Source organism: Lolium rigidum, chromosome 7, assembly GCF_022539505.1.
Source record: "Lolium rigidum isolate FL_2022 chromosome 7, APGP_CSIRO_Lrig_0.1, whole genome shotgun sequence".
Taxonomy (NCBI): domain Eukaryota; kingdom Viridiplantae; phylum Streptophyta; class Magnoliopsida; order Poales; family Poaceae; genus Lolium; species Lolium rigidum.
The window spans coordinates 349,318,373-349,331,370 of record NC_061514.1 but is presented as its reverse complement, the minus strand read 5'-3'; the positions used below and the strand labels follow the sequence as shown (position 1 = coordinate 349,331,370).

General features: G+C 44.7%; 1 protein-coding gene across 1 annotated transcript; it reads right to left on the bottom strand.

Annotated features, from left to right (window-relative positions):
• Positions 1–1,320: 1,320 nt before the first annotated feature.
• LOC124675791 (MADS-box transcription factor 18-like) lies at positions 1,321–12,350 on the bottom strand. The gene is made up of 8 exons (XM_047211864.1): positions 12,166–12,350; positions 3,462–3,543; positions 3,276–3,340; positions 3,097–3,196; positions 2,944–2,985; positions 2,562–2,600; positions 2,277–2,488; positions 1,321–1,788 (listed from the first exon to the last, which is right to left on the bottom strand). Exons 1-8 carry the CDS (start codon positions 12,348–12,350, stop codon positions 1,674–1,676), a joined length of 840 nt encoding a protein of 279 aa, XP_047067820.1. The 3' UTR covers positions 1,321–1,673.
• Between the last annotated feature and the right edge of the window lie 648 nt (positions 12,351–12,998).

Sequence of the window (12,998 nt, the reverse complement as noted above, 5' to 3'; positions counted from 1 at the left end):
AAGCCATCTTCTGCAACACGACTACGAGGCAGGGACCTTGCGGGAATGTGGCCACCCTTGTCAAGCTAGAAGAAGCCAGAGTAAGAGGGCGAACGGTTGGGCTACCGCTGCCGATAAGCGGGTATCCCTCAAGGATCCACTTTTTAGTACTGCCTCAAGATGCATGATGGCAACTACAACTCTCACGCTGTGGACGACTGTCTCTCATGAAATTGCAGTTCGGACCGACTTCGAAGGTGGGGTCAACGAAACAGACCTGGAGCCCCCCAGCCTCGAGGCGCCATCAAGCTGTGGGGGAAACCTTCATGATCTTCAAAACGTACGGAAAAGAATGCAAAAGGATAAGCCGCAAGTCAGCTAGAGCCAAGACGAGGAGTGTCCGGGAGCTCAAATTCACTAGGGCCTCTTTCCTCTCTTTTTGTTGGCAACCCCTGTCAATGTATGGATATGCGTACAAGTAGTGTTCAGCTTTCCTCCGATTTTTACCCCGTTGGGGGTCAGCCTAACCATCAATGTACACCAAGTGTACCAAGTTTTGATGATTGAAGAAGCAGCCAAAACTTCCTATATGTAAGACTCTGGCCTATTTTTTCCACCAAAACCTTAAAAATTCGCTATTTTGATGGATTGCCTTGTCATAACTCATAAGGGGTCTGCTAGAGTTTCTCTAAGCATCCTCCTCCTGTGAGCATACATTGCAAACCATGTCCATGAAGACAACCAAAGGTCCAAATTTTGTATTTCAAGGCTAACCAACAGAAAATTTTGCACTTTAGTCACTTCACTACCTATAGATCAAATGTTAGGAGAAACTTCCAAATTATGGGATGTGCCGTGCTTCGGGGCCGATTTGTCCATGGTCCTTGTGCTTAATTGCAGGTTCTACTCCACTTACATGTATTTTTATGAAATGGGCGAGGCCCTATCTCTCCATCAATTGATACATACGACGATTTATTTATTATTCAAAAGTATCACAACTCGCTTTTACAACTTATTACATCTTACTGATCGTGAAGACTCTAGTGAAAGATCAACCATCTAAAAGTATATAACTAAACAAGTAAGACACATGAACAAATGATAGCTAGTGAATTGTTACGGGAGGAGCTAACCTTTCAGTTGTAAAACTTGACAGAGAGTTGAAAACAGAGTGAATTAACTTGCTGAGTTCAGTTAAGACAGTGAAAAGAAAACGTACAGTTCAAATGTTGTCTCCGACAGAAGCTAAACAGAATGGGGCACCAGTCGTGCTTGCATTTGCCAAAAGTTTAGCGCCTTACTCATTTAATAGCAATTCAAAGAGAAGTTGGCGCCCTTTCGTTTTCTTACAGCAGATAAATACACAAACCGTCACAACACGTGAAACATACCACTCCGTTAAAACATACATACAAACTCCAATCACAAGACACAGCTCATCAATCGGAGAAAAAAAGAGGGAGGAAACGTGGAAACAAGACGCAGTGTCTTATAATGCAGAAAAGCTAAAGAACGGGAAGACCCCATTCACCCTGTAACAAAGACACATGGTCTTATTGGTGGCTACGCCGGGATCTGTCGTTGGATATGGATGATTTCACACCGGCAGCTAGCTTCCATGATGGACAGTCAGGCGCCGAGATCGCCTTCCAGTGGAGTCACGCAAGGCCCCGTCGGAACCCTTCATCTCATCATCTGTTACTGATGGTGCGGAGCATCCATGGTGGTAGCTTGCCGCTATTTGCTTGTGCTGGTGACGGCTGAGATTCTGGCTCCTCTCCTGCTCCTTCCCTAGATTGAGATGACCTGCATTTTGTAAAAGAAATGGTAGCGTAGCTAAAATTTTAAGTATCTTTCAGGTAGATACCGTGCTAAATGGTTGATAAGTGCAGTCCAGCCTCAGTTTCATAAAAGGTTTATCTAGCAAAACGAAAAGCTCTTCTTTTGGCAATTAAATGAAACAAGCTAGCTGATGTGTTTTACAGAACATTTATCATCTAACTAATTAGTTTCAGGCATGTGCAAAATGGATACATGCATTCAACTCGATGGCTTGTCGAAGGGCCATGCGCTGGTGAACCATTTAGGAAAAAGAATGTACACGAGATTACAGTAGTAAGAACGCTTGACTCAACCGTTCCATAAAATTAAGTTATTGGAGATAGCAAAGGTATACTTCATACTTTCATATACGTTATTAATATGCAAGGCATGCATGAGATAATTATGGAGCATAAAGGAGAACAGTCAGTACATGAGAGAAAAAATAGTAAATACACTGAAAGTAAAAGTACCCAATATTTAGAGTTGCCACGGAATCTAGGACCGCCACTGGTGTAGGTGACGGTGAGCTTGTTGTTGCTCCATTCAGCTGCTCCTGGTTATGAATATGTGTTGTTTCATTCAGCTGCTCCTGGCGATGAATATTTGCTGCTCCATTTGGCTGCTCTCGGTGATGAATATTCGATAAAACGTTATTTTTCTCCTTTTCTGTCTCCACGAGGTGCTATGAAAAACAAAAACAAGATTTTAGCCTCGTACACATCATAGTTACCTTGATGTAAACATCGCTGCTTTACCTTCTGCAGGACGCCATTCTGATCTTTAAGTGACTTCTCCTACACGTTACAACGCAATTATCATAAACATATGAAAACATAACTACTTAACATTTGCAAATGATGAAGAATAGATGTTCAGCTATGATTTATGCATGGGAAAATGAAATCGGAATAGATGTTCAACTATGTTTAACCCAGATTAAAGCACTGGAAATCTCATTAAAAACATGCTAGCCTTTCTAACAAATGTACGTGCGCAGTTATTTCTTCAAATGTATAGCTGTGACTGCCCAATTAAGGCGAGACCGCGGGAGGCCAACCGATCATGTCAACAGTACTCCTTAGTGGTAATTATATGCAGCATGTTAATCACATGGGAAACTTAATGAGAGTAACATACCTTTTTCTGAAGCTCAGATATTGACTCAAACAGAAGCTGATTCTGGAAAAGAACGCAATGCTATTTCATAAGATTTCAGTTAAGAAAAACGGCAAACGGAAGTAGCTATGCACAACAAGAGCATAACGTCAACACAGTTTGTTCTTTGTTCACCTTTCTTGACCTTATGTGCTTCAAAGAACTATCTAGCTGCTGTTCCAATTGTTGAAGTTCTTTTGTGGTCAGTGGGTCCAATTGTTCACCTAAGAGTTGCCTTGAGTTGAAATAGAACAAACACCGGTTAGCACTCATCATATAACCAGAATAAGAATGTTCAAACATAAATACAATACCTTTGACTCTTCTGGAGTGCATCAAGTTTTATTTTCAAACTTCCAAATTCATCTCCCCAATTTGCCTAAGAGCAAAAAGGATAATCAAGTACATATTATGAGTAAGTTTAGCTGGAAAAAATTAATCTCTTCGCTGCATGTTCACATATAGTATGCAACAATTAAGAGTGTTATTTACGGATTTACCTGGCCTCCAATATTTTGATCCACTATAGCTCTTTCTTCGAATGAGTAACGCTGGTAACGTTCAAGAATGACATCCATGTTACTGAAGAAATGTCCCACAACAAGGCCGTGCATGCAGCAAAAAAATTAGGTCTTCAATTAGAACCAAAGTAATATTCCGATATGACATTTCTAATTTTATGTCTTCAATAAAATTCGTACGAATTAGGTACACAAATGCACAACTCATGGTACACAAATTCGTACGAAACAGTCATCTCGTATGACTGAAATTATTGAAAAAATAAGAAGATCTAATGTACTCTTTATTCAGAGTGCAAGACGGATTATTTTCTGATGGTAGCTCCAGTAACATGTATAACAAAAATGCAATACATGTGTTTGGAGCAAACCTCATCGTTAGATGTTGTAAAGCAACTTGTGTCGTACATTCAGATGCAGGTAATATCATTATCACATGCACCGTGTATCCCTTGCAGAGAACCAACCAACTCAATAAACCAAGCAAGTAGACCATTACAAGTCGATGAGATCATATTTATTAACGAATCCAACACTGACCAAATCCCCGTTGCATGACTACAGGGTACCGGTGCTCCTATCCATGTATTAAATTGGCATAACTAAGTCTGCCGAAGCCATGAGACCACCTCCACCACTGCACCACGGGCTGTCCGGCCACCCCCTGATGCATAGAGATAGCCCCTTTGGTGATATTGTGTCAAACCTATCGCTTCGCTAGTCTATTTCTCTATCCATGGTGACTATATATTAGTATCAGATTACACATGTTCAACTTCAGCACCTATACGAAGTCCAACTGAAGATGTGTCACACCAACCACTACAGACTCCATAACCGCAAATTCAGAAGGTGTAGTTTAAAATCGGACAACGTGGTACATAGTAGAGCCCCTCAGGTGTCATGAGAAGAAATATATAGCTATACTTTTTACTGGATATCTTTTTCACTAAATGGTGGATGAGACCCGGCCTCTGCACCGAAGAGATGCATATAGCCATTATTTATATTTAATTTAACAAAGATTTGTCAAAAGCACACATCACAAAACCCTAAACCACCGCTCAACACCTACAGACCCGACAATGGGTGAAGAAACTGACACATGAATCTTCTACCCTAAAAAAACAGAAACAACGCCCCACCAGCTAAACCGGGTGCATCAGCGAGTTGCCCTATGGTCAGTGGCGAACCTATGGTTGGGGCAAAACTGGGCCATGGCCCGCCCAGCCCAAGAAATTTTAGCCTATATGCTTGTTAAATTTAGCCCAATAATAGCTCATTTTACCCATCTTTAGTGTATTGACCCGCCCAACATTTTGGGCCTGGTTCCGCCGCTGCCTATGGTGGAACAGGAACACTCATCCGGTCTAGCCATCTAGCAAACCCTTGGCAAGCACATCATCTACTCGCTTTAGAAGCCGTCACCGCCATCAACCGTTGGTCCATTTTCATGGTAGAGATCCGCATAGCACTTGCCATGCCAATCTTCGACGCCACGCTCATCGCTGAGTCCTCGCTGCGCTACGCCACCGAAACTCGTTGTCGACAACACGGTTGATGCACACCACTCTACCACTTGCTACCATCATCAAACCGCTCCTCCAAAAACGATACCCCAAGAGGTAAAACCACCCATGAAGCGCAACCATCGTCCCATACCCAGATCTAGGGTTTTCCCCGAAGTAACACGCGTGAGTAAACGTAGGCTGCAATGGCGATGCCTTCAACATGGTAACGACGTATAAACGCCGCCATTGCTTGCCGTGATCGGAGTCGGGGCTTGGTTTTCACCAGCATCCACGCCTCCCCAACTTGTCGTCGAGACCAACCGGCCAACCCCATCTAGAGGAGGAGGCAGGCACCACCACCATGTCGGGGTAGAATCCCCAACATCCTCAAACAACATGGTGAAGCCCAGACGACAGCCGGGGTAGGGAGAATGCAGCGTGCAAACTGCGGCCTGGTCGAGCCCATCTAGGCCAGAACCGGACCCAGCCACCACCCACCGCCACTAGGCCATCCACCCTGGCCGATGTTACACTGCTTCCTGGTTGTGGATTGGTACTAGCAATGGCTATTGCGCTGATTTGTTGGTTTGTAAAATGACATCTGAAAGTCCTGAAATACACAATTGTGAATCACCTCCATTTTTATGTAATAAACTTTATGTGGTTCCTAAGACACTTCTTCCCACCTTGATGTAATATGTCCTATTGGACTACTTGTACTCTTATCTTAATATATAAATTACACCGTAGGTGCTTCCCCTACGGTGAAGGTGTCAAAAAAATATCCCAAACTGGCACAGAATACATATTATTTGGCCTTTAATCTACAGAGGGTCTTGATCCATCGTTGTTGGGAAAATCCGCCCCAATGGTGTATCGACATATACCATATAGGTATCCGAAAATCTATATCTCATATCCCACCATTCCCTTCACACCTCAAAACGATCTCTCAAATCCTCATTCCAGTCCTACTAAACCCCGCGCATTGGTCATGATTCTCTCCATCTCTCTCGTTTTCTAGAATCCTTTCTAGTTCTATTGATCTCTAGCTCAATCCATCTACTCCACCATTTCAGCCTCTCCTAGCTTCGGTAGAGGCGGCAACCGCAACATGTGTCCACCGCTTTCGTCACCTGGATCTGGGAGGTACAGGCGGCACTGGGAACCACAGGTGGATGGGAAGGCACCTAGGTCCCACTCCAAGAAGGAAGTAGAGGCGGTAGTGGCCACCATGTATGGATTTTTCCCGCGTTTTGATCTAGAAGTGTATGTAAAACTACATATGTCTCAAACCAGTTCACCCAAAAGCTCCAGGCGATGGGGAAAGCAGGGCAATACATTTATAGTTCAACACTTCCCATCACAAGAGGCTCCATCAGGCCTAAACGTGGAACGGAAGTGGGCTGCAATATTTTATTATATATTGTGCCAATTTAGTATTGAACATATGCTATGATACCATGTAGAACTCCATGCACCGAACCTGTTACGCCAAAAGCTTATATCGTTGCCTATTCGACGGTACTTCGGAGAAGGGATCCTCACGGAGGGGAGAAGTAGAGGCCATCGGGTGGAAAGTCCTCGAGACGGTGGTACGCGATTTACCTAGCTTCGGAACGCCGGCCTACTGCTGCTTTCGCGTTGTTACAATGAGTTGTGGTTGTGCCTCTAGGGCTCCCAGGATCCGGCTTATAAAGGCGCCAGGATCTAGGGTTTCTACGGAGAGTCCCAGCCGGAATACAATCTTGCCTAGCTACGGAACATTACATTGCTATACACGTCAAGGATCTGCCTACTCCTAATACGCCGTACTGGATCCGGCTACCCCTGATGTGCCAGGCCGGATCCGGCTCCAAGGGAAGGTTGGTGAGATCTGGCTCCTTGTTCCGGACTTCCTCTATCTTGATCAACAGCAACTGGGCAGCCCGATGGGTCATATGCCACCATCATCATCTGTGGGCTACCCGGGCTTGCCGGATCTAGCCACTGTCGATGGTACACCATGAAGTATACCCACAACAGTAGCCCCCAGATTTCTCCGAGATTCTCCACATTTTTCCGCCTTGCTCAAGCCATCAACACTTTTGGCAAGCTTCCCGGAAACCTAGAAAAACTTGAAGAACTCCGACTTCACGAAACTTCTTTCCAGCTTGTATGCCGGAAAATCCTTCATCCCGCGGGACTTCATCCATCAAACACATTGTTACAATGAGTTCCCGAGTTACTCCCTTGCAGAGACATTGCTAAATGTTCGGAATTTTTCTCGGATCCTCGAAAGGTTCAAAACGGTTCCACCTATCTTGGCGCCATTCTCGGGTAATTCCAACGGTAACTCGATCTTTGGCTGATTTTACCGCTAGGGTTTGGACACGTGTCATTCATTCAACGGCACGACGCTTGCGTTCCGACCACAGGATGCGGAGCACGAATCTCATCCCACAGCTATAAATATCACCGCCACTCACCCCAATCACCCCATTCTCCCCCTTTTCACCTCTCATCCGAGCGCCGCTGCCAAGCTTCTGCTTCCGGCATGCCGGAATCCCGCCGGAGTTTCGCCGGAGCTGCTCTGTCGTGCCGTGTTCTTTAGCTGTTCTAAACTTCTGCGAGCCACCACGCCTGAACCTCGTCGCTGGCGACTCCGACCACCGCGACGACCATTGCCGGTAAGAACTCCGACCTCGAGCTCTTCATCGGAGTTTATAGGGATGATCATAGATAAGTTTGGCTCCGGCTAACATTTTCAAGTTAACTTCTCTTCGTAGATGTCTTCTTCTCCACCTCCCGCGCAGTCGGAACCCATAGCAGCAACGCCTCTGTCTGCCGCTCCTCCTCCCCTCGTCCCATTCCGGTTGGATCCTTCATAGGGATCCGGCCAAACCATTGAGGGAACCTCCACCGATCCGGCAGAACTTGCCAGAAAAGAACGCATGGAGAAGAAGGTGGAGGAGGTGGCGATTAAGAAGTCCAAAGCCCGATCCCGCGAGGGCGAACTCCGCAACTTGGAGGCGGAAGGTTTCCTATGCCCTGGATCCTGGCGAGTGGTTCCGGGTGCTCCAAGCCCGGCGTCCGAAGCCGGAGAATGGGTGCTAACGAAGGCCTTGGTGGAGCGCGGCTTCTCCTTGCCTCCGAGTGATTTCTTCTCGGAAATCCTCGAGGCCTATAACCTTCAACCGCACATCTCCCCCAACAGCATCCTCGCCATCGCCAACCACATCACCCTCTGCGAGGGTCATCTCGGGGTAAAACTGACGGGGAAAGGAGGGTAATACATTTATACTTCAACAACGACAAGGCCACCAGCAAGTGGCAATAGCCACCACATGTTCTCAATGCCCAAATTTGGGAGGTATATGCAGCGGCACCACCAATGAGCAGTCGTGGTGACACATGCATGGATTCGACGGCGATGTCCTATACTAGATTGTCAAGTGTATATGTGGATTGCATATCTCTTTCCATACGTTTGGACTTTTGGTGTGTGGGCTAGTGCATGAAGCCTGACATCGTATCAAAGTCTAGAGTCTTGAGTACGAGTCCTGGTTTTCATAATTTATCCTAAAATTGTTGTTGCCCCTCTATGGCCACCTATAGGCCTCTTGAGCCAAACATGTGAGGCTTTTCTATTCATGTTTTGACTTTTTCTTCTCAAGACATACGTGAAGGGGTGTTTAAGTGTATAAGGGCACCAACAATGAAAGCGGTAAGTTCGTGTCTCCCCAGTATAGCCACCTAGGTATGGATAGATGAAGCTATAGCCAATTCTTTTTACACCCAAAGCCAACGAGTATTGATGAGCTCAACGAAGTACACGGAATCATCTATCTTGCTTCCTTTTCACTCTCTTTACACTCTTTCTTGCATTTTTCTTGTGGAGAAGTGTCCTCCTCAGCTCCTCTGCAAGCTACAACTTTACTTTTAAGGCTACTACTTTTTCAGGTTCTGGACATCACGTGGACCTGCGGGGCGGTATGTTGCGGCATATCATTGGCCATGTCCTAAGTGGATTTCATCGCTTCTTTCCATATGTTCGAACTTTTGATATGTTGGCTAGTGCATGAAGCATGACATCACCAGAGTCAAATTTTCGATACAATGTGCCCATGACATGGCAGGTCCTTAGACGCCATGTCGGCTCTACTTTGCTAACGATAAAGATGCAACAATTTCTTAGACGACAACAATGCAACAATGGCTTAGACGACAAGTATGTAACTATGGCCTAGACGGTAACGGAGGAGCCGCACAAAGTGTGGTTTAGGTGAAGACGTGATGACATGAATTAGCCTTTTAAAGCGCCATTTTTTTTAGTAGTCTATGTCCCAAAATATGTGTCGCATAAATTTAGTCAAAGGTCAATGTTTTCTAAGTTTAACCATTATATGGACAAAAATATGGAGATCTACAATACCAAACCAATATCAATAGATCCACCTTAATAGTTTCTTATTTTTATATATATTTGGTATTGTAGCTGCTCATTTTCCATTATATATAGTTGGTCAAACTTCATTACATTTTACGTTTATCTAAATTTATATGACTTGTATTTCGTGGTGGAGGGAGTAATATATATTTACCTTCTAAAAGGTCATCGTATTATAACCAGTTGAGCCTCCACACCTCTATCCTCAACCCCCAACGCCACGCCTACTCGAGGCACAAATCAAAGGCGGTGGTAGATTTCTAATGGACCCAAAAACCGTTCAGGATGTGTGTTTTTTTTTACCATTTCGGGTGACGTTTACTGCACTAGAGGTTGTGCTTTGTATAAAGTTGTGCATAGCTTTGTTCATCAATAAGGTGATGCCGGTTCTCAACTGCTCCTAATCATACATGTAGCTAGCTAATTAAGCCCAACCATTTTGTACAAAATAAACGGTGATGTAGTTTTTGAAACGATTGCTTGGTAAAATTCTGTACAAATTCACAACAGAATGTTTCTGAAATGCAAGACAAGTGAATCAAAGTTACTAATGATCCATACAAGTATGACCAAAGCTTTCATGACAGAAGGTTGCATCATATAATCTTAAGTATTGCCCCGCGGAAAAATAGCCAGTAGGAAGTAAATACTATATACAGAGATGACTATGCCCGCTCACGACTAATCTATGGTCTGCCTATCCAACTAGAAAATGATACGCAACAACCCTCATATGTTTATGCGCCAGAAATAGTACCTTACGTGTAGGTATTGTCGACATTCAGTATTAAAACTAAAGAATGTTATATATTTGAGGAATACAATTTGAGCTACACGGCCCTGTATACATTTTTATAATGTTGGTTCACTTAGTTGTATTCTTGCGCACTATACACGTCGAGATTGTAACTAAGAAGATTTTTTTATTGTAGCAGCACTCGTTTACATCAACACTGCAAAAGAAAAACCTACAGTTTACATTTCAATTCAAGTATCACCAAAAGAAAAGAATTCTTCTTTGTGATTACATTATTTGGCTTTCAGCGCCAAAATTGTAGCAAAAGATAATGCTATGCACTAAAAAAAGCATCCAAGATAATGCTAGGAGTATTAACATAGTGTTAGCTAACTCATAAAATATAAAGATCGTACGGTTTAAGCAAAGAATCTGAAACAAAACATTGTTTGTTAACTGGTTAGTGTTTGGGTTTGTGTAGCAACTTTTCTCCTTGAATCAGCTTAATTTAATTATAAAAATACCATAATTTGACTAAACAACCCAACACTGCAATCAAAGTTATCAACCATGAACTTTGCTGTTCATATGAATACTGGTAAACCGCGTGCCAAATAAGCTGGTGGGTCACCATGCATACCAGTTAGAACTGGTACGTAGACCAATGGGTATAGAATAATAACGTATCTAATATATGAAATACATGAAATGGGAGCTGATCACCCATAGAGAAATCTGTGTTTCTGAATTTTGAAAAAAAAAACGGGAAATAAATCAAATAATACCAGCTGTTCCTGATATGGAGGCTTTGCTTTGATACTGAACTGCAGTTAGACTGATGCACTTTCTAATATATATGAAATTAATATGATAGAGAGACATTACCATCATAAAATAGCAAACTTTAGTCCAATTAGGAAAACCTAGTGTAAAAGTCCTCCTTACTGCCATTTCATAAGAAATTTATCTCCATTTGAAGTAAACAAAATTTTGGGCGGAAATTATTCTCAGTAATTTGTTTTTAAGACCAAACACTACACACTCTGAAATATAACCTCAACTAGCTCTACATATGTAGAAGGAATGACAAAATACTGGTACATAGAGTACTGGTTCAATCAAAGTTATCAACCGCGTAACTTTGGTGTTCATATGAATACTGGTACAAACCAAACGGTGTGCCAAATAAGCTGGCCAGTCACCATGCATACCAGTTAGAAGAACTGGTACATAGACTGTTGGGGATAGACAATTCGAAATTACCTATAGAGAAATCAGTGCTTCTGAATTTTGGAAAAATGGGAAATAAATCAAAGACTACCAGCTGTGCCACATATGGAGAGGCTTTGCTTTGATACTAAATTGTTTCTACAGCAAACAAGCAGTATATATGAAATTAATATGATAGAGAAACATTATCATCATTAAATAGCAAACTTTAGTCCAATTAGGAAACATATTCTTATTATACTTTGTTTTTGGACCCAACACTACACACTCTGAAAAATAAGCTCTACTAGGTCTACATATGTAGAAGGAATGACAAGAGAAGAAGGAAACTACCATTCACACAATAGGTGCTACAAGTGTACGGTAATCTGTCAAGTACCAAACAGTATGTACTATAATCATATGTTAGAACCTATGGACTGCACGCGCGCGTGCGAACTAATACTGGGAATCGAGCAGAGCGATCCAGTATTTCCTGAGCTTGGCAGCAACAGATTCCACGATCGAAACGAGTCGAGCTAGATCACCCATGCAAGCAGAAACCACGGAAAATAGCAGGAAATAATAACAACCACGCAAAGCACCCGCGCGGAACCAACTCCGCGACGAAATTCCCCACCGGAACGGTAGAAGGAGAAATCAGCTCGCGCGCGCGATACAAACAAGCAGAAAACAATCATCCTGCTCCCCCAATCCCCAAATAGAGCTGCTGGTACGAAGCAGCGAAGCGGCAGAAAGAAAAAAGAAAAAACGCGCGGGTGATGATTGATAGATAACCTGTCCTGGCTGGAGTACTCGTAGAGCTTTCCCTTGGTGGAGAATACGATGAGCGCGACCTCAGCGTCGCAGAGCACGGAGATCTCGTGCGCCTTCTTGAGCAGCCCGCTCCGGCGCTTGGAGAAGGTGACCTGGCGGTTTATCTTGTTCTCGATCCGCCGCAGCTGCACCGGCCCGCGCCCCATCTCCGCCTCCTCCCGGGTCCGTCGCTCGCCGGCGAAGGCAGTACCTAGCTAGCTGCTGCGGTGGCGACGTGAGGGAGAGGAAGGGATATGGTGTGGCGCGGTGTGGAGGTCGGAGGAGGAAGAGGGGAGGAGGGAATGCTTAGATGCGGGCGAGATGGGGCGGTGTGGCGAAACCGGGGTGGTTTCGCGTGCGGCGCTGTCGAGTTGTGGTTGGTGCGGGCGGCTCCGGGGAGACGTGGACGGATCGCCGCCGTTTGATCGGCCGGGGTCGTTGTTGCGACCCAGGTGCGGGTGGGTCCGGCGGGCCCGGGATGTCCGTGCGCCGCTGGGGAGCCTCGCCCGCGGCCGGGGATTGGTCGCCGGAGCGAGCGTGGTCGGGTGGTGGGGTTCGCGCCCGGTGCGGAAAGTTTTTGCCAGGGCTCGTGTGTGGTCTGCGGTTGTCGGGTACAAGGGAGCGAGACGGCGAGTGACATCTGGCGACGACCAGCCGGTGGGCCGGCCCCGTTGGGCCCCATCTGGCAGTGGGTCGATCGCTCGCCCTAATCGGCACTGCTTGGTGAAACCGTGACTGAACAAATGTCCAGTTCAAACGTGGATCGTCTGACTCACTAGACATTTCGGCGAGTGACAACCTCTGTGACTACCAAA